This window comes from Gouania willdenowi, chromosome 6 (assembly GCF_900634775.1).
Source record: "Gouania willdenowi chromosome 6, fGouWil2.1, whole genome shotgun sequence".
NCBI lineage: Eukaryota > Metazoa > Chordata > Actinopteri > Blenniiformes > Gobiesocidae > Gouania > Gouania willdenowi.
The window spans coordinates 31,826,203-31,849,584 of NC_041049.1; the positions used below are offsets into that span (position 1 = coordinate 31,826,203).

Consider the following 23,382-nt stretch of genomic DNA (forward strand, 5'->3'; position numbering starts at 1 on the left):
AGGTTAAACAAGCATGGCAACAAGAACCTGATCCAGGAACAAGACCAGAGAACCGGCTATTCGTCCCTGAGTCCGTCCGTCCCCAGGTTCTGCAGTGGGCTCACACCCCCAAGTTTCCCTGTCATCCTGGCGTCAACCGCACCTTGTCCCTGCTTAAGAGGTATTTTTGGTGACCCGATATGGATAAGGACACCCGGGGATATGTTGCAGCATGTACAACCTGCATCGAGCATCGTTGCATTGAGCCCCAGCCGGGTTACTCTACCCTCTGCCCATTCCCCACAGACCCTGGTCCCGCATAGCTCTCAACTTCGTCACTAAGCTGCCACCTTCCCAAGGTAAAACCACTATAATGACTATTATCAAAAGCTGCCCATTTTGTCCCTCTGCCTAAACTTCCTTCAGCCTTTGAAACTGCCAGGCTCCTAGTCAACCAGGTCATACAGATTCAAGGAATCCCCCTCAACATCGTCTCTGACCGGGACCCACAATTTATATCACAGGTATGGAAGGCTTTCTGTAAATCTATCGGAGCCAAAGTAAGTTTGTCCTCAGGCTACCACCCACGGTCAGACCAAGAGAGCCAATCAGGTGTTAGAAACCTTTCTTCGCTGCGTGACCAAGAAGGACCCCTCTACGTGGGCATCACATCTCGCTTGGGTGGAATTATCCCATAATAGCCTCGCCAGTTCGGCTACAGGAGTCTCTCCCTATGAAGCCGCCCTGGGTTACCAGCCCCCCCTTTTGACCACTCAGTATTCTGACCGATTAGGTTTGGCAGTGTGGTCTGTTTTTGTTTTGTTTTTCCTCTCCATGTCTGTGTGGTCCAGCGCCAACCTCAATCAACTCACCTGTGCCATCTACACACCTGCTCATCATCAACCCTTCAGCACCACCTTTTCCTGCAGTATAAAGAACCTGTGTAAACCTGCATCGGATGCTAGTTTGTCAGCTAACCTATCGGTAACCATTCAAAGAAAACTATTTGTCTACTTGTTATTGAACTTTTTTGACTTCTCCTGTGCTCTGTCTGCCCTCCAGCCAGCCACACTTGCTCCGACCCTACTACAGTGCCAGCCCACCCAAGCTTCTCGATCGCCCGTCATCTTTGCCTTCTTTTTGGACTAACAATAAACCTCTGTCAAATCAGCTAACCTGTTGTGGTCTGCTTTTGGGTCCCATTTCCATTTGGAGCACACACCTAACAGGTGGTGGTGGTTGGAGGGACCGATGGTGCACTATGACAGCCTGTCTTCTGTCAGTTTGCCCAAGGGCAGCTGTGGCTACAATGTAGCTTACCACCACTGTGTGTGGAGTGAAAGAATAATGCACATCACTGTAAAGTGCTATGAAAAGTGCTATATAAAATACAGTGAATTATTATTATTATTATTATTATTATTATTATTATTATTATTATTATTATTATTATTATACGTGAAGTAAATACCACTGATGGGTGCCATTATTGAGTTCATCAGTTCAATCTTGGCGGTTCCAGTAAGAATAAAAGATAGCAGACTATACTTGATTAAACCTTTCTCTCCCTAGCATATAAGACTTTTAACTTTTCAGGTCTGTACCCTATTTAATGCTTTGACCAATGAAAACAACCACAGGGGTAGAGCATACTTCATAGCAGTTTTTAAACTTTACAATACAGTTCACATATTCCTGTAGAAACAAGCGCAATTGTCATTATGTGCACTGATGTGCTCCCTGGACAATTAACATCTTGCCTGTAATATATGTTAAAGTGATTGATGCCATTCCATGGCTTGTGTTTAGACACTGTAGCATACCAGATATTTTTTTACTTTTTCTACAACTTTTTAGCATCTGCTACAAAATTCTCAGCTTCCCAGGGGCGGATTCACTAAGATCTGAAATAAAGTGGTAAACCAGTTGCATCCCTAAATCCTCTGGTGACACAGTTTCCTCACCTGCTGAGGAAATCACTAAGATTGCAGCAATGATTAGCGCACGTGCAGAAGTGGTGGAGACCACCCAATTTAAATGAGCGTTCTGCTTAGGGATGCACCGACATGAAACTTTGTGGCAGAAGCCGAATAAAATATAAACGCTTGACCAAATACTGAATATCGAATGTGGTTGTTAAGTTTTTCACTATTTTTTTAGTGCATGAATAGCCTAGAATACATTTTTAGACATGTTTTTTTAAAGAAAGTAAATGTTTATTGAATATTCAGACATTTTTTTAAAATAATCCAGTTGCCTTTGCTTTTCAAAAAAAGCACAACAAAGTTTTTCATTTATATTAAGCCTTCAAATAAAACAAAACATGCATTCCAAAATTAAAGGGGAGGTATGATGAAAAAAATAACTTCATAATGGTTTTGCTACAGTGACATACATCCCTTTAGCCTCATTCAGAGGGCCAAAGTTGAAAAAGTTTCCTCCCTCCCTTGTTATTCCACATTTTGTAAAAAGCTCCAAACAGGCGAGTTGGATTTTGCCCACGTTGGCAGGTGATGTCACCTAACACGCCTCCTAGAATGTGAGCTCCTCCCTCTCCAACTATCTAACAGCTAAAACAAACACTGCAGTTTAATAATAAATATATTTTATACTTTATTGCCATATACAGTATGTAAATACAAACTGCATTACTGGATGCACAAACTGCACTACTTTTTCTGCTTCCAATCGTGTTCGGAGTAGAGGTCGACTGATATATGGGGCCGATATATGGACTTCTTTCTTGAACGTATCGGCTGACGGCCGATTTTTTTTTTTACCATCACCAGTCCTTAAGAAAGGGTAAGAAACACTTGAATATTAAAAGAAATGTTAAGAGTTCTACTGGTGTACTTAGTTTAATTTCTAATACATACATTTACAGTATATCATGAGTGTTTTAATTGGATTTCATAATCAATGTGTTTTAAACAAAAGAATATCGGCCTCAAACACCTACTTCCAAAATCGGCTTTAGATATTGGTCATTGGCTAAATTTCTTTTTTTAAAAAATTGGTATTGGCATTGGCCAATCCCATATCAGTCGACCACTAGTTGGGAGTCTGCTTGGAGCCACGGCCATTGTTCACACACATCAGCTCTAAGCACTCCGTGCTATTGCTACACCAGCCTATGCAGCAAGACCCGACAATGCTTGTGAACTGAGGAGGAAACGATGGGGATGTTTACGGATTCGTAGCTCACAGCGCTAACAACGGACTCGGTTGTGGAATTGGACGGCTTCCAACTTTTAAGTGGTGATGGGCGACGGAGAACGGCAAGGAGAGAGTCTGCTTGTGTTTGTGTGCAGAAAGGAGGAGCTGCTACTGCTGCTGCTCTAGTTCTGCAGCAACGTGCACAGACGTTTCTGACTAAAAATCACTGTAAGTTGTTTGATTGCATCACACGCTACTATTCGGCCTTGCTTTTAACCTACTAAACCGAAGACTGAATGTAGGTTTTTTTGCAATATTCGGCCGAATATATTTGGTTACCGAATATTAGGCGCATCCCTAGTTTTGCTCGTTCAATGTGGAGAAATGAGTAAATAAACAAATATATATATTTTTTTAATTTTTTAAAAAAAACTACTTTTGAAACCTGATATTTTTCCCCTCTAATTCAATGTGGCTCCTCCGTCAGGTCCTGTAACTTTGCTCTGTTCAGTCCATGAAAAACAGGCAGATTTGGACAGGAACCGTCCTATTGATCTTCCATTGATCTGAGTCAATGCAGCAACATAGTCTGTCAATCAGTCTGCACCATTTGAAGATGATCTACTGACCATCATCCAGCAGGTCTGCGCTAATGAGTAGTGCTGTGTCACCACACTCTCTTATGTGAACATTGTGCCATCACCAGTGTTGGGAACGTTACTTTAAAAAAGTAATTAGTTATAGTTACTCACTACTTGTTCCAAAAAGTAACTGAGTTAGTAACTGAATTACTCTATAATAAAAGTAACTCATGACCAAGGAAAGTAACTATTTGCATGACTGTTAAAAAAAACAAAACGTTGCTATATGCCAAAGAATTCAGATTTTTTAGATGCGTGTCGTTGTGAGGTGCTTCATTAAATTTGAGTTGCTTACAACGAATGTCGACAAAGTCTTCACTCCTGGATATAACGAACACTTCACATGCACGTTCTTGCCTTTGACCTCAATTAATTTAAAGTAGTGTTTGTATTGCCACCTTAAAAATGCCGACTGCTCCACGCTCACCATCTTTGCTGCTTCATCCAATCCGTAGTGTGTCTGTGTGTGTGTGTGTGTGGCGCGTGTGCTGCCAAATGAGTAAAAACACTGGCTCTGATTGGCAACCATGGAACATGACGCCACCTTAGCCAATCATAATCGCTCACCTTGTTTTTAACCCACCTCCTCACTACAGCTGCGTAAGAAACCAGGGTTGCTTTCGGATCGCAGTTTATTCAATCAATGCATGTAACACACCACATTTAATGTTCAGTAACGATAATGGCGTTGTAACGGTGTAAAAAGTAATTAGTTAGATTACCCCGTTACTGAAAAACAAACGGCGTTACCTAACGCCGTTATTTTAAACGCCGTTATTCCAAACACTGGCCATCACTGAGTAAATTATGCATCTGGTCAGCTGATTCTTGGCTTCCATCAATGCGATACAAGAATTTGATGGTCAAAACATCACTGGAGCGGTGCATCCATAGTGCACACTTTATGCATTTTCTTATTCAGTGACTGTTAAATATTGACTATTATTTTATTTAAATTGCTTTCTTATACTAGAAAGGTTAACTGGAGCATTTTTTTTCCATCTCCGCTGTGTTTTATGTCAACATTTACTGCAGCAGTGTGTGTGTGTGTTTGCACCTGCTTGTCAGTCGTACTATTTTCCAGTGCTACAATCAGTGCAAAGAGTTCCATATTTGATGAATTGCATTGTGTCCCCTGCATTAATTTATTTGCATTTCCCTCTCCCATTTTTTGCACCCCTTATGAGATCTGCCTACTTTACATATTCATCAGAGGGAAACATGCTAAATGGATTGAGGGCACATTGTGATGTGCAGAAGATGCGCCGTCTTGATTCCATGGGGTTTGTACCCCTTATTAGCCCATGGAGTGACGTTTGCACACTTTTTAATACCGCTAAACCTTTAGTGAATCCGCCTCCCAGTGTAAACGTTAAAGGTTGGAATCTTATTTGGGATGAGCTTTACTCTGGCAGGTTTATTCAAATATAAAGAAAATAAACAACTTTTGTAAAAAGAATATTATGTTTTGCACTTTTTCTAACACGTCTTGGACATTTTTTTATGAAACAAGACTAATATGGCGCATTTTTAGTATAAAGGGGCAATATTATGAAAAAAATCACTTCATAATGGTTTTGCTACAGTGATATACTGTATCTCCCTTTAGCCTCATTCAGAAGGCCAATGTTGAAAAAGTTCTGTTTCCTCCCTCCCTTGTTATTCCACATTTTGTAAAACGTCAGCTCCAAATTGGGCGAGTTGGATTTTCCCCGAGTGGGAACTCCTCCGCCTGACAATCCTGGCTCCTCCTACCCAATATAATCGCGCATTTCCATTGGCGGTATTGGCTCTACACGGGTACGCAATCCACTCTTTTGGGACCCGATACTATTTTTCCGGAGCGTTTCCATTGAGCACCAACCTGACAAGCGAAACTGCCAAACTCCACTGATTGCACTTTTTTGCTGCCACCCTCATAAGATTGCCAACACAAATCAATGGTGGCCAAATGCTTCCTCTGTGCGTGAGTTGATGACTCTACGCTGTGATGATTCTCTGACCCAGTCAGTGTCTGTTTTGTGCCTACGTCACATTTTCAGACCAGAACTGCTTTTTTTGGAACCTCAACAAAGGAGGTACTAAAAAAACAGAACCAGGTACCACGGAGGATGTACTTTTTCCCAGTGGAAATGCCCAAAAAAAGAGTGGAGCCAAGTCAAGTAGACGTTGTAGCACCCGCAGCAGTTTTATTTTCAGCAGCCTCGTATTGCCTTTGACTTGTTCTGACATGTTTGTGACCCAATGTAACACAACGGTTGGACAAAACAGTGGACTATCACCTTGAATGGACTATTCCTGTAATAAGTAGTGGAAAGGAGGCGAAGAAAGCGGCGTAGCCGCTTGTAGCAGCTCCGGTGAGTATTTGAAGATACTGCTGCTGCCACACAAACACACACTCACACCGTGGATCAGTGTTTGTCTGACTTACAATCACAATAGCCACTTACACAATAGCCATGTGTTTTACTGTAATGTGCAGTGTTTTGGCTGAAAACAATAAAAAGAGTGTGTGGATAGCAATATGTGGTGTGGAATCAGCTTCTACAGACACGCCTACTCATGAATATGCATAAGAAGGCCCCAAAACAGCTCATTTTTAGAACTGCTCAGAAAGTCACTTTTCAGAGAACTAAAACTCTGGAAAACAGGTGAGTTTGGGAAAATAAACCTCAAATACTGTGTTGTTGAAGTTCTTAGAACAAATGGAGAAGGGTGAGAAATAGCATAACACTGCACCTTTAAATGATTAAATACATAGTTAAAGGTTTGCTTACAATTAAGTTTTTACTACCATGACAAACAACATTTTGCAAAGTCTATTACAGAATAATAATTTTTTTAAGGAGGACTAAAATTAAACTAAAAAAAGACTAAAAGTGAAACTGGTTTCCACAGATTATATTTTAAGTAAAACAAAAGAAAACTAAAAGACTAAAATGTAACTTTAACTAAGTCCAGTCTTTGGTGAGTGACTAAGACTAAAACAAAAGAAAAAAATATTGTCAAAAATATCACTGCTTTATAGAACTGTACAAAGTGTGATTGTGATCAGATCAGCAGGCTCTGACTGACCATAGCTGCCACAAATGTGTAATGTGCAGGAAATGGGTGGATAATGATCCGTAGCATCATTAGCAGCTACACCTTAGGTTGCACAGCAGATGGACGCCAACAGAAACACTTGAATGAATCATGGCAGTGTCTGTCCTCATTTCTCCTTCTCCACTACTGTCTTCAACCAAAACTGGAGAAATGGTATATCCAGTGTTAGCTAGTATCTGATCATACCAGCTAACGTAGGTGTGAGACAGACCAGGCCCTTATCAGATCCAAGTTAATCACACACAAAAATCAGTCCAGTGGTGAATTTAGAAATGTAAGTTAAAGTACAGCCTGAGTGTTGCGTGGTTAATACAGACACATGTACCGAGTGTTGCATGCTTACATTGGTAGTGGTAGATAAGAGCCGAGAAAATCTATAACCAAAGAGCCTCAACCTGAAATCACACAGTTGCAGAGCGATTAACCAGGGTTACTCAGTTTGGAGAAGTTTATACAGTATCTGCTGACTAGAATTTAATATCTAGAAGATATAGCATGTCCTGCATTCAATCAGTGGACACACAGCACAAAGCCAAAATCTCCAAACAACCACATCCAATTTACAGGCCCTTATCCTGCTTCATTGTTTAAAAGGGGGGGATGAACCAACCTTACTGCATTCATTAACCATTTACATGGACTTCCTTCTACATCTCAAGCTCTCAACAAAGTCAGTGTCTTTTCGGGAGTTATTTTCACATTAGTGGTTTACTTTGTGAGTATGAGGTGTTGAGGTTCTGGTTTGGCCTATGGTCCCGTGTTTGGTCCTTGCAGGTGGATCAACCACAGCCTTTACCGTGTTTAGTTTATTTTGGAATAGATAAGAGAACATTGGCTGTACTTCAAAATGGAAGAGGGTAAAAAACTATAGAAATAAATTCTTAGACCTCCCTTTAGCCTTTGCTAACACATTTTATTATAAGTCCATTTGTAGAGCTGATAGAGCTTAAAGCTGCAGTATGTAGACTTCTGTGACTTGCTTTGTCATGTAACCGTTGTGCCTAACACCGTGATGGAGACTTCTGCTGGAATGTCCACCATTGTACTTTTACTATCAATGGTACGTGAACGGACATTGATTCCAGTCAAGCAGCCAATAGTAACACCCAAAACCGCTCATGGAGCACTCTGTTTGTAGAAAGATCTCTGATTGGCTGAAATCTAGCATTACACACCTGAATTTCTAAAGCCAAGAGAAGGAGAAGAGATTCAGAGTCCACTCAGAACACTTTGAATTACAATGTGCTCAAAGGTGATTTTTGTCCAAATAACAGCAAAAAACATACACATTGCAGCTTCGAAGGAAATTGTGTTGCATCTTCAGCAAGGTAGACATTTTAATACCTTGTTTTTTGGTGAGTTTACACAAATATCCTCCTTGCGGCTTTACATCCGCAGATGAGCCGATTTTAATGTGTTATGGTGTTTTTTTTGTCAGTCAGAGGAAAGTTGATTGAAATACTCTGAGACCACGGATATCAATCAAAGTAGAATAAAAGTAGTACCTGATCCACTCTAGACTTCAATTGCCTAGCAGTTAAACACCCTAGGATCGGCCTGTGTGAATGCGCCCTTAGACTTTCTTTTTGAACAGCAACATTAATAACCAACTACCCACAATTCTTCCTCAGTCAGTGAAGTGGTCCTATTCAAAAAGTAGGTGATCATTCAAAAGAAAAAAAAAAAGCTGACCTACACAAGTGCTGCATCTTTTCTTGTGCAATCTGGCAGGAGGCAGCTCGATTGAACTTTTGTAATATTTCACTGTCAGCACAACAAGAAACCCCTTTTCAGATGAAGCATGAATCAGCACGGTGACAAACAGGCTGGAAAGTCAAACAGAGAGTAACCAGAGCAGGGCGTTTTTGACAAGGGGTCCAATGTTGGTCTTTGATGCAGAGTGTAGCTGCTGAAAGGTGTCCATTTTCCTGCTCTAATCTCTCACATCAAGTAGATTTGCGATTTTAACAAAGCTGCAAGTGGTTCATAAGAAGGTTGCCTAACAAGAGGGCATCTTTGGTACCAAAAGAATGATGAATAGCACACATGATAAGGCTTCACCAGGTCAAAGCGTCCCATTAAATCTGAAAAAAGTACAAAATCTGGAAGAGATGTTTAAAGCAGGCAAAAAAAAGATTGAAATTTGAATAATTATTGTAATAATGCACCTCGCAGCCATGGGATTAGTGCTGACATTATTGTTTCACACTGAACTAATTCTTCCATAGGCCCTGACTTTGTGTGATCGAAGGAAAGTGCAACCACATTTGCCAGTTTTATCCTGAAAGCCATGGAATCACTGATAGATCTACCTCTAATTTTATTATTACTCTTTATAGACTGTAACAAGTCACTCAATAACACCCCTGTTGTAAGCACCGGATAATTCATTCCAGATTTTTACAAACTGACAATGGCAGCGCATGCCAGCAGCTGAGCAGAGGACAGCAGGAGGAAACACAGACTTGGTAAAATTACCAGTTTCAAATCTCACAGCAAGTTTATGAATTCGTTTTCCAATTTGTCAGTTCGAGGCTAACAAGTGAGCCAGCACCATCTACAAAACAAGTGAGAATGGGAAAGCTTTCATTCAAACATTCGTTAATTTAACCTCTAATGTTTAATGTCCAGCAGCCTCGAGCCAATGGGGAGACACGCAGAAAAACATTGCATCTATTTACAGCAGAGTAGTAGAAACTGAAACACTGAAACAAGTCCTCTGAAATAAAATATCTTGAGCTCTGAGATGCTCACTAACATGACCATTATTGTGTGCCCTTTTGGAAAGCCACTGTAATACAACTGTAATACCATGGAGCAGCTCCAGAACAGGAAGAGTGCGACTGAGAGCAGGCAGCACAGAGAAAACACATTAGAGCTGCGGTCGACTGATCTTTAGCTCTTGAAAATATGCCGACATCACCAGTCCAAAAGTAAGATTGAAAGGAGGAGAAAGGGGAAAGGTTTGGTGCTCTTAATTTGGGGGATTTGAGTGAGGAACCTAAATGCGAGCGGAACGTGAACAGCTTTTCCCCCTGCACTTGATTATGATGATGTGGGAATGTGTGGATTCGAAGAAGGGATTGGAACATTTGGTTGAAGGGGTGTATTCCATGATTTCATAGGCCATAACACAGGCAGACACGGTCAGAAAACAGGGTTATCTTCAATCATGAATGGCACACACTGGAAACTCACACAACTGTGTCAGTTCTGTGTGAGCTAAAGGCAGCTCCAAATTAAGGTGTTGATAGAAAATGCAGGCGCCTGATTTTTTCCATGAGTGGAAGGAGGGAGGGAGGGAAAGAGGAGGGGGAATATGGGGAATCAGCAGTAGCTGTGGTGTCTGTGGTCTTTTGCCATGACCTACTGGGATGCTGCTAAACCAAACCAGTGAAGCTGGATTACAATAAATAACCCTTACTCCAAAAGCATGATACACAGGTAGAAACCACACATCTGTTAGCTATTAAACGTTTCTAATGATGAATGCAAACCTAAATAACAATAATTTTGTACTCATTTATCTCAAGCACACACTTGAACTTAACCTAACATGTGATAACTAAGGAGTGTCCATTTCTCTGTGCCCCAGTGCTTCTCTGGGTTTGCTCCAGTAACTTTGGTTTCACCCTCCATCAAACATGCATGCAAGTGATTTTGACTCAGGGGTAACCTTCCATTCTGACCTGGAATTTTGTATCTCAATGTGTTGTTTAAGGATAATAAAAGTACAGTGGGTGGCAGAAGTGATGCTCTCTAAATCAGTCATAATGTTATTTTCACTTTAAAATAATGTAGACAGTGAATACTATGATGGGACTTTTAGTCAACAAAATTAACAATGGTAAAGTGAAAAAAACATTTTGACTAATTTAAAAATCAAAATATGTTGATATTTTCATCAAATTTGTCACTTGGAACAAAATACAATCAGACCTCATGTTATCATGTGGTCTGTGGACATTATTACTATTAAATATCACGTTTCACTGCCACTTTTCTTGTATTATTGCCTTGGTATTTGTTGTGTCATTGAATGAGTCTCTTTTCGTGATAAATGTTTAGATTGTGACCAGCACTGCACTTATGTCCACTTATCTTACTTTAATCACTATAACTACAATTTTAATGTCCAGAAAGAACTCATAGAGACACATGAAAGCCATCAGAAAATACTCTGATGCTTTGCTTATGAGAGAACTCATAAGGACAAATGAATACATATCACCTCTGAGGAAGACTGGCAGTTGACAGTTGAAACATGTCAAGAGATAAAACCTGTAAAACATGTATTTAAAAAAAAAAGACAAAATTAAATTACTGGAATTTATTTCAATGTCATTTAGTTGACTAAAAACTAGACTATCCCACTTGCAAGATTTTAACTAAAACTAAGTTGTATTTTAATCTATGACTATGACTAAATCTAAATCAAATATTTCCAAAAAGGGGAGGATCCAGATCTTTAAGTCTCATGAGATGCACGACCCCCATTAATCGCAAGTTTAAAAATATCGCGATCAAAATGTAGAAATGTACCATTATTCACTTCGACTGTCAGCTTCAACTAGAGAGCAGTGTTCTAAAAACCACTGTTATTTGTACACAGCTAAGTTGTATTTTCTTCACCACCATTCTTTGATCATATTTGAATCCAAAACACACCACTGTGGAATCTAAACTTACAGACTAACCTTCCTGAAGTCACACCATCACCAGAGGGATAAAAGAGCAGTAAATGGCTTGATATTTCAAATTATTATCTGGTTTAGTTGATAAGATTTAGGAAAACCAGTTTTAGCGCGACTGGAAAAGAAGATGATAGTCTCCTGGCTTCTCTGTTAGCCTGTCCATCATCACTGCAAGAAAGGATTAAGAGATGATTCTTGGTGTAATTTTCCCTCTACTTTGAAAACATCTGCCATACCAACAGCACACCTCACTGCTGTCTAACTCCCACATGTCCACCATGCTTCAGGCACCACTGACCTTCAACGCACTTCCTCTCTCAGCACCCTATCATAAGCTTTCTTCAAGTCCACAAAGACACAGTGCAGCTCCTTCTGACCTTCTGTCTACTTTACCATCAGCATGCCCCATAAAGAGTGCAATTATCTTTACCTCTTCTCCGAACCTATCTTCTCACTGGTCAGTACCTTCTTACTTCAGTCCTTCATTACCCTAACCTGTTGCACATCTTCATTGTTGCCCACCTCCAATTGTTTTATTCATTTCTTTTCCAAATACCATTTCGTAGAGATTTTTAAAATATATAGGATCTACTATTTTTGGACAGAACAAAAAGGAATTCACAGAAACAGAAAAACAGAAAAAGAAACCCCTTTTTTAATTTATTTTTAAATCAGACCCCAACATAACACATCAATACCTCACATGAATGTTTTGGACAATATCACACATTTAGACAATTACTAGAAAATGCAGCTGGTAACCTCATTCAAAACCTTGCGCTGTGTTAAGGCTTGTCTAGTGATCATGTTATTGTGTCACTGAAAATGAATGCAAAGCTTTGTCTTAAGTATGTTTTTAATGTGTCTGTGTGTATCAGTACAACTAGTGATTAGTTTACCTGGAGACACGTTATGGCAGAAGCAGTGCATCTCCAATCACATTGCTGTGCAAAGTTTAGTGCAAAATGGTCAGGTAATTCGCCAGTTGGTGGAATTAAAGGTTTTACAAATAATGTTTCGGCACCATATCACAAATTTCCATGGTATTTTTCTTGTTAAACGGGTGTCTGAGGGTCTAGCAGTGTGGCTAAGTGTAACCATGCAGTTTACATACATTATCTGAAGCATATAAAATTAATGGTCAGTGAAATAATCTTAACACGAAGAGATGATGAAACGTAAAAGTGAAAAGTAATGCGGATGACGCAGGGAAATGAGTACATCCTGAAATGAAATTTGGGAAATTTTGAAAAGGAATGTGCCCACCTTATTCAATGGAATCAAATTTCTTCATTATTCAGGGCAGTGGTTCAGTAAGATAAACGTGCCTGATTGGAAAGCTGGAAAGGGACATCTTGGAAAAAGAACCATTGGGTACAGCTGGTCTGCAACTGAGGCACACTGGCTTGCATTGTCTCGTGCTCGGCTCCGGAGCTCTGTGCTGCGTTCCTCAATGGAAATGAGGAAGACACAGGGTTGTCGCTCTCGTTTGACAGTCAACTTTATGCCCGTTTTTACGTTGGAAATGAAGAAAGCTGCACAGAGCACAGTCTTTTGCACTGGATGCAGGGAGAAGTACAATGTGTTTCTCCTGCCTTTTGATCATGGGGTCTCGGTGAGAGGGTGTAGGGTCTGCGGGTGTTCTTCTGACTTGGCGGGGATTGATTGCGCAGCCGCATCGGCTTGTTCATGGACCAGTGCTGCCTTGGGGCTTAGTGGTTTTCTTCATTCATTCAAGACTATGGACTATGACTAGCAATAATAACTCCTACTACATTGACTATTTCCACCTCATTCATGAGGGCCTTGTCGTAAAGCTGACAGTTACTGCACACCTGCCTGTGAAAAGAGTGTGACAGCCCTGTTCTCTGTGGTATAATAGAAATTTTAAGAAATGTTGTTTTAAATCTGTTAAAATCAGCTGTGGGATAAAGTTCTGGCCGACCTGCCGCTGCACCACAGGAGGATTACTGTTTGGTGGACTGCTACCAGCCCTATGCCTGGGTAAAAGGTAGATGTTTAAAAATCTGGATGCAGGTGAAAACTAGCATTGTGTCTGTGCTCTGCACTGGATCCTTTCTGCGATGTAAAACACCTTTATTCTTGGAAAGCCAAGTCCGTTTTGCAAGGCATGGTGCCCTGTTTGTCCAAGACAACAATGCAGGGAGTGTGTGACTGTGCATGCATGTGTGTGTGTGTGTGTCTATGATTATCACAGCTCTACGATATGAAACACAAGTGAAATCATTATCTAAAGATGATCAAACCCAAAAACAGAATCAAGATTTTAGATTTTGATTCTAGATCTGTTACAGAACACAAGGCAGTAAATTCAAAAGGAAGCAAAAGATTCAGTTTGTGACATTACCACAGAGGTGAATGGTAATGATGGGCCCGCCCTCCCGTAGGCCCACCACCCGCAGGAGGGATCATATGGGGCCAGTGCAGTGTGGATCGGGCAGTCGTCCAGGGCGGGGGCCTTGGCGATCTGATCCCCGGCTACAGAAGCTAGCGTTAGGGACGTGGAATGTCACCTCTCTGGCGGGGAAGGAGCCTGAGCTTGTGTGCGAGGTGGAGAAGTTCGGACTAGATATAGTCGGTCTCACCTTGACACATAACAAGGGCTCTGGAACCAGCCTTCTCGACAGGGGTTGGACTCTCTTCTACTCTGGAGTCGCCAATGGTGAGAGGCGCCAGGCCGGGGTGGCTATACTTCTTGCCCCCCAACTTAGTGCCTGTACGTTGGAGTTTACCCCGGTAGACGAGAGGGTAGCCTCCCTCCGCCTTCGGGTGGGGGGACGGATCATGACTGTTGTTTGTGCCTATGGGCCAGGACACCCTAGGCCGCAGTTCGATGATCGACTTCGTAGTCGTGTCATCGGACTCGCGGCCGCATGTCTTGGACATGTCAACTGATCACCACCTGGTGGTGAGTTGGCTCCGATGGCGGGGGAGGATGCCGGTTAGACCCGGCAGACCCAAACGTATAGTGAGGGTCTGCTGGGAATGCCTGGCAGAGTCTCCCGTCAGAAGGAGCTTCAACTCCCACCTCCGGGAAAACTTCAACCATGTCTCGGAAGAGGCGGGGGACATTGAGTCCGAGTGGGCCATGTTCCGTGCCTCTGTTGCTGAGGCGGCTGATCGGTGCTGTGGCCGCAAGGTAGTCGGTGCCTGTCGTGGCGGCAATACCCGAACCCGTTGGTGGACACCGGGGGTGAGGGATGCCGTCAAGCTGAAGAAGGAGTCCTACCGGGCCTTTTTGGCCTGTGGGACTCCGGAGGCAGCAGACAGGTACCGACGGGCCAAGCAGAGTGCAGCCATGGCGGTCGCCGAGGCAAAAGCCCGGACATGGGAGGAGTTTGGTGAGGCCATGGAGAACGACTTCCGGACGGCTTCGAAGAGATTCTCGACCACTATTCGGCGTCTCAGGAGGGGGAAGCAGTGCACCGTCAACACTATGTATGGTGCGGATGGTGCGCTGCTGACCTCGACTCGAGACGTTGTGGATCGGTGGGGGGAATACTTCGAAGACCTCCTCAATCCTACCGACACGCCTTCCAATCAGGAAGCAGGGCCCAGGGACCCGAGAGTGGGATCTCCTATCTCTGGGGCTGAAGTTGCCGAGGTGGTTAAAAGGCTCCTCGGTGGCAGGGCTCCGGGGGTGGATGAGATCCGCCCGGAGTTCCTCAAGGCCCTGGATGTTGTGGGGCTGTCATGGCTGACACGACTCTGCAACATCGCGTGGACATCGGGGGCAGTGCCTCTGGATTGGCAGACCGGGGTGGTGGTCCCCCTTTTTAAGAAGGGGGACCGGAGGGTGTGTTCCAATTATAGAGGGATCACACTCCTCAGCCTCCCCGGTAAGGTCTATTCAGGGGTACTGGAGAGGAGGGTCCGCCGGATAGTTGAACCTCGGATTCAGGAGGAGCAATGTGGTTTTCGTCCTGGCCGTGGAACTGTGGACCAGCTCTACACCCTCAGCAGGGTCCTTGAGGGGTCATGGGAATTTGCCCAACCAGTCCACATGTGTTTTGTGGACCTGGAAAAGGCATTTGACCGTGTCCCTCGGGGATTCCTGTGTGGGGTCCTCCGGGAGTATGGGGTATCGAACCTCCTGATAGGAGCTGTTCGTTCCCTGTATGACCGGAGTCAGAGTCTGGTCCGCATTGCCGGCAGTAAGTCGAAATCGTTTCCGGTGAGGGTTGGACTCCGCCAGGGCTGCCCTTTGTCACCGATTCTGTTCATAACTTTTATGGACAGAATTTCTAGGCGCAGTCAGGGCGTTGAGGGGGTCCGGTTCGGGGGCCTCAGTATTGCATCACTGCTTTTTGCAGATGATGTGGTCCTGTTGGCTCCAACATACCGTGACCTTCAACTCTCACTGGATCGGTTCGCAGCCGAGTGTGAAGCGGCCGGAATGAGAATCAGCACCTCCAAATCCGAGTCCATGGTTCTCGACCGGAAAAAGGTGGAGTGCCTTCTCCGGGTTGGAGATGAGGTTCTGCCCCAGGTGGAGGAGTTCAAGTACCTCGGGGTCTTGTTCACGAGTGAGGGAAGGATGGAGCGAGAGATCAACAGGCGGATTGGTGCGGCGTCTGCAGTGATGCAGAGTCTGCACCAGTCCGTCATTGTGAAAAGAGAGCTGAGCCAAAAAGCAAAGCTCTCGATTTACAGGTCGGTCTACGTTCCAACCCTCACCTATGGTCATGAACTTTGGGTCATGACCGAAAGAACAAGATCACGGGTACAAGCGGCCGAAATATTAACATTCATTACACAAAATGTGAGGAAGAGGCACAGATGCTTCTGATGAACCTCAGCTTAACTCACTCAGTACCACTGACGAAATAAATCGTCATTTCAAATCCAAACGCTCAGTGCCATTGATGAGAAAACTCGTCATTTGCGTTTATTCACGGAGATTACTAGAATACACCCTGTCGAAGGTCCCTCATCAATATCTAAGCTGTAGTATGATGTAGTGACCAACTGGTGCCCTGAAGGTGGCAGCAGTGCACCTTTAGATGTGAGATTAGCCATGATGCTACCTTAGCTAAGGAGGAAGAAGCAGGGACGAGGGAGATTATGGCGCTACAGAGTTATGTTGTGAGTATCCAGTAGCTCACAGCACCACATACTAACACAGAACATGTGTGGACTTGAGTGGATTATTGATAATGTTGCGATCATGAGATAAAACCATCAACTAACTGGGCCAAACAGGTCATCTCTGCGTGTTGGGAGGAAGAGGACGTTACATTTGTGTGATTGACGGAGGGCAGATACAATAATAATTTTGCCATCAAAAGCCTTGTCTCAGTGTTGTTATTTTTTTTTTTAAAGAAAAAGTCATTTTTCTCAGCTTCTTGCTCTGAAACTGGTGATTTGTGTAAAACTTGCTCTATTCAACTGCTGATTACCAAAACTTTTTTTAGTTTTTTTGATGGAAGTAGAGACTTTAATCTTACGGAATCTGTCAGATTTCAGATTGTCAGTACAAAATATTATGTGGGTCTTTAAAAATCAGTCAAAATGTTCTAAAACGGTGGGCACTGAGGGGGAAGAAATTTTGAAAATGGCTGGCACTGAATGAGTTAATATCACTTTTCAATCCCTGAGTGCTTTAGGGAGGCATTAAAGAGGAGAGCAGAAGAAAGAGAGAAGGGCATGTTCATTGTTGGGGAAACAGCAAGACCTCCATTACAAAGCAAAGTTCCACATTCACAACAACAACAAAAAATGCTTTTGTAAAAAGAGCTGGAGCTAATTAAGCTACTCCTTAAGCCCAGTGATTGTTACCAGAGCCACTGGACTAAATGCACTGCCTCACCACAATGTAAAGGCAACCAAGATTCCCCTAAATGAAACCAAATTAAGAAAAGTGGCTCTAAAACAAAGGAGATTTGCAGAATGATGAAGTTCTCAAACAAAGGGCTTACCAATGTTAATGTTGGCCTGCCTCTGTCATTGTTGCCCATGAACCAGGACTGAACACAACTCATTCAGGGCCTCTGATTTCCCATGTTTGCAGAAAATGGAATTCACGTTAAGAAACGGAAAAAATCAATCGGACACAGAAATCAATGAAATACGGTGAGACTAGTGATCATATTATTCTGTGACTTAAAATGAATGGAGAGCTTCATCTGAAGTGTTTTTTAATGTTTTGTGATGAACAAGTGGTTCAGATTATTATGACAAAGACAGGTTTAGCTGTATTAGTCGAACTGGTGATCATTTCACCTGGCGCACATCAAGGGTGAATCGCTGATGAATGAAAGGTTACTTTCATTTATTACTAAAGGGTCATTTCTATGGTATCTTTTCTATTAATCGGGTGGCTGAGGAACTAGTAGTAGCTAACGTCGTCCTTGTGACAAGTGCATGATTTCAGCGTAACCCTTCCAGCTTCCGTAACTCATCTGAAGCATATAGGACGTAAAATTATAGTTGACCTTATTTATCATGTTGGTACGATTTAGTGAAGTTTAATAGCCAGTAAATCATCTAAACAGTGATACGATGATAAAAAAACAAGTGTAACGTGACTCAAACCTGACTTGGAAGTGGATAAACCCTGGACTAAAATTTATACATTTTTAAATGGAAGATGGAGGCTCTACTCATTCAGCCTGATTGACAACAGATGCACTCAAATATTTTGGATTGAGTGACTTACAGAAACCTCATTCAGTTTTTCTCTACCGGTAAATCCCACACATATGTGCAAACAGTTAGCATATAAGTGAATACAGTTCACCTTTCCCATACCAAGTACTACATTTGTATATTTCTAACAACACCATTTATTTTTGTTTTTAAATGAAGCTGTAGGCATCTCTAATTGAACAGATATGGGATGCCTGTATTCCAATGAAAATGTGCCCACAGTGCACTTTAAATGAACGTTTCCCTGTCAATATTTGCCACCATATTTATATTGGGAAAATGTAACGATCTCACAGTTTCTGAAGCAGAAGATGTTGTGCTTTACAGCCCATATGGTGTCATTACAGTGTGGGGGAAGCCTTTGATGCAGCCATTTTGTTTGGCAATAGCGTCGCAGACAGATGTTTTCTAACATAGTGGATAACTACTTACTTTTCTACTTGATATTGTATGTTTCTACTACAACACCGGTCTCGACCTGAAATAGATTTGCGCACCCATTTTCAGCAGGTCAGAGGCAAAAACTAATAAAACCCTAAAAAGATTTTTCACTGAGTGTGACTTCTCGTCATACTAAAATTATGCTTTTCATGTACTGATCGTGGGTTGATTTATCTATTTAAGGCATATTTTTGTGTATGTAAAAACAAATATAAACCAAACCAAATAAACAATTATACAATATAAAACCTTGCACTTTCAGACAGATTACAATCTATATATGTGGGAAATATTTAATGGAACCCTGTGTGACTGCAGTAAACAGTCCTAGGATCTACTCCATTAGGACAAACCTTCAAGCTCAAACCATCATAAACTGGTTTCTTTAAACGTTAAATTTCCTCTACAGTCCTTTGATCTTCTCCATCCATTGCAGCAGTGATTTCCGGGTGAATGGGAGTACATGGAGCACATTGTAGGAGGTACTAAGATAAATTAATCAATTTAAAGAATAATAGGAAAATGTTCCTTGTTCCTTTTTAGGATATTTCTTGGACAAATTGAGCAAGCGCAAATGCTAATATTGCCCAATAAAATACTGTCCTTTCTTGTAAGTTATGGAAACAGGATTAATTTATTAATTTAAGACAATAGTTACTTACTAATTAATTAATCAAATTAATCTTTTTAAGTTTCCAGATTAAATCTTAGGGAACCATGTTCGAGACACAGGAAGGAGTTCAGGAGAGCTCGCTGATACACAAATGAAACAGCATACTGTATAATATTGTGGGGAGGTATTCATGATATGAAGTTTGGGTACATAGGATTTAACAAAATTACAAAGGGTGTTAGAATGGACAAAAAAGACATGGGACCATTGCATTAGAGGACCTTTAGGATGTGTATCTACTGTGGGGGGTTGTCATAGCATGAACCAACATCTCTAAACCAACATCTCAACCCAACAGGTCTGTAATTCTATACTTATACATAAAACTTGTGGACATGGACCAAGCAAAGCAGTACAATCAATAACCATGAGAGGCAGTGTGTCTATCACTATTCCATTCATTGTTCTCGTGAGATACAAGCAGTTAGAGAAGAACTTGTTTTTAAAGACAGGTTACACCTGTGAGGTTATTTTTTTGTCTTTTAATAAGGGACACTATTACTATATCTTCAACAGTCACCATGTATTTTTTTCTCATTCATTGCTACAGAATATCATAATTACTACCAGCAAATTTCTTTTTTGTCACTGAATACTTTCAAAACTAAGGGAAGAACTGTTTTCTTCCAGAATCATTGTGCAATGACAATACAGACGATCTTGTCTAAGTATACAGTGTAAATCAAAATCGTATGAAGACAAAGCATGAAGGGGAATAAATGTAGCCAGAGTGCAATAAAAACAGATGCCAAAACAAACTTCCCCATTTACTAAAAGAACCTAGACTGACCTACTCGCAGCTCCTGACCAAACACCGTCCTTTCTCCCAGTGCTGAGCAGTTCCAGCGTCCATATCGAAACTGGTATTGACACTCATTTATTCCCATCTGGGCGCCTTCGCCCACAACAATGATGGCGTCCGGGCGGCTCTGGCAGATGGCCCGCTGTCGAGGTGCCAGCCCAGGAATCTTATTGCAGATGATGTTGGCACCCAGAGCCACCACTGAGGACAAGGCCCTGTTGGAGGGGAGAGGAAAAACACACACAAACACACAATCAAACTCAGTTCAACAGTCCAAAGGATGGTCAGACTGACTCACTTTAGTGAGATACTCCAGAAAATTATTCAACTCAATTAATTATTGATTAACCTTTCATAATCACGTAAAAGTTGTTCTAGGTGTCAGTTTTTCTGTTCAATCTAAGAACCTGAGGATCTATTTCAACAAAAATCATTAAAAGCACCCAATCAGAAAAAACATGAGACTTCTGACATCAGCATTCCCTGTTGGTTTGAACGATGGAAGTTTAAATAATAAATTGGGTTTTATGGTTTTTTTGGACACTATATTTAATGAAGACATTGTTATTGATTTACCTGTAGCTCACACAAACTTAAACTGCAGTTTTGCAGCCTTTTTTAAGCAAACCTAAGACTGATTTGAATTAGAAATATCTGATGTCTTGTTTGTTTTGTTTGTTTATAGCATCATTCAACATTATAGAAACAAAGCTGGATTGATATCACACTGATAGTTTTCTTATATTTTACCAGCATTCACTGTCATTATTACATTTTGTGGATAACTAAAAGAGTTGGAGGGGCCCAAATATATAGTCAATTCCCAAAATAAATCAAACATAATAAACAATGTTTAAGTAGAATTATGTATCGTTAAAGCTATCTGGACATTAGTAAGGTTGTCAAAATATCACACTTGGTATTTTCATTATTATTTAATCTAAAATTAATATTTAACCATTCAGTTTTAGTCCAGGTTTTGTGAGACTCAATTACCAATAAATACCAACAAAATCACAAAATGTGTTTCAGTTTCACTGCTACCACACGGAGAACCAGAGCCGTGTCTAATACTTCCCACTGTCACGGCAATTGCCATAACACCACCCAGAGATTGTTTGGCTCTTTTACCACCCATGCACCGCAAAATTAGACTCTGACTAGGTGAAACTACTTTTGATTATTTTAATACTCAGACTAAGAGCGTTTTTTTCCACAATTTTTATATCTGATTTGGGCAGCAAAGTCCATCAATGTAGTTGTAGTTTTAATCATGGTGCCAATGTCAACATTTAGTCTTAGTGTAATTTTAGCTGTTAAAAAAGGTATTATCTAGAGATTCACTGAAATGAAAATTCTGAGGGGAAACTAAGATACATTATTATTGCAATTATTAAAGAAGGACTAAGTAACTTTTTCACCTTAATAAATCCTTCTCATAGTCCCTGTGAGGGCAATACAAGTGTTTATGAGGTGATTGGGGGGTCTTTCATCCCCCCACTGCTGTCTCTGACCAGAAAACCACACTGCAACTTTCCTGCCTCCGACCCGGTGGCAAGACGTACTGCTTTACGGCAGCCCAATACAAACTAATACTAGATTATGACCAGCTCTGTGACTGCACATGGTTGTCTACAAATTCATTTTTCTCAAACTTATATCATGGCAGAGCCAGCAAAAAAACAAGGCAGAGAATACCTTTGTCTGAGAAACGGAGCAACTCCATGCAGTGACAACTCAGCAGCAACACACAGCAATCACACACGCTGTCATCATGGTAACAGGCATGCACACACACACTCACAACCTAGAGCTCCATCAGGCAGCACACACACAAATATCTATCCATCTATCTATCCATCCATCTATCCATCCATCTATCCATCCATCCATCCATACATCCATCCATTTTCAGAGCCGCTTTGTCAGCACACGAACACATCACACACATTTCCACACTCCCTTCCGTATTACTCCCACATCATTAATTTATTTTACTTGTCTCTCTTCCTCATACTGTTCACATAGTTACATGGGACTACTGTATATGCGTGAAAGCACCCTTAGTGTCACTGTTGAATTAGGATTTTTCAGTGATCGGTTGCTACTGTCTCGGGAGACAGCATGTAGCTGTGGGGTGGGGCGGGCGGCGGGGGGTGTGGAGTTTTTACGACAGTGACATAACCAAAGGGACCTTTAGGGGGAGCGCTAAGTGCAAGTTACTTAGTTCTGCTTTAAAAAAAAAAAAAAAGAAGAAAAAAAGCTTCCTGAGAGCTTCTCTAAGTGTTCAGATGAACTAAAAGCATGTCCAGGAGTTGTCTGAAAAGATCATTTTAACTTCAACTTGAGTTCTTGAATTTTATGTAAGAACTTTTCTGAGTAATCGGTGAATTCAGTGATTTTCCATTGAGGAAATATTCTAAACGGCAAAAGTGGTTAAAGCAGAACTAAGTAATTTTTTTTCACCTTAATAAATCCTTCTCGCAGTCCCTGTGAGGGTAATACAAGTGTTTATGGGGTGATTAGGGGGTCTTTCATCCCCCCCTGCTGTGTCTGGCCAGAAAACCACACTTGCAACTTTCCTGCCTCCGACCCGGTGGCAAGATGTACTGCTTTACGGCAGCCCAATACAAACTAATACTAGATTATGACCAGCCCTGTGGCTGCACACGGTTATCTACAAATTCACTTTTCTCAAACTTATATCATGGCAGAGCCAGCAAAAAAAAGGTAAAGAAGATCTTTGTCTGAGAAACGGAGCAACTCCATGCAGTGACAGCTCAGCAGCAGTGGTACAGCAATCACACACACTGTCGTCATGGTAACAGGCATGCACTCACACTCACACTTTACTTGTCTCTCTTCCTCATACTGTTCACATGGGACTATATGTGTGAAACCCATAGTGCGGTTGCCTGTATTTAATGTACTTGGACCTCTTCTTCTCTTTTTAATGGCGTCTACGAAACAGCAGAGTGGGAACTGTCTGTGGCCTCAGATTTTTTTTCACGGTTTGAATTTATCATCTCTCAGTAAACAAAAGAAGTTTACATCGACTTTTTAAAAAAGTTTTACTGATTTTTAGAGCAACCCAAAGCAGCGCAAGTTGTCATTTTGACTGAAAAAGCTGCTAAATGATCCTAAATCCTTCATCTCCTATAGAACTCAATGAACTAAAAAGGGCTAATCACGTCACCGATGACGTCATTTCAACATGGCGGC

At 41.6% G+C, this 23,382-nt stretch overlaps 1 protein-coding gene across 2 annotated transcripts in view; it reads right to left on the bottom strand.

The window, feature by feature from the left end:
• wnt7bb (wingless-type MMTV integration site family, member 7Bb) overlaps positions 1 to 23,382 on the bottom strand; it is a 50,592-nt gene that overhangs the window by 20,081 nt on the left and 7,129 nt on the right. For both annotated transcript variants that reach the window (XM_028450827.1, XM_028450828.1), the window contains exon 2: positions 20,149 to 20,375. In XM_028450827.1, the coding sequence (XP_028306628.1) occupies positions 20,149 to 20,375 (227 nt within the window). The remainder of the gene's footprint in view (positions 1 to 20,148; positions 20,376 to 23,382) is intronic.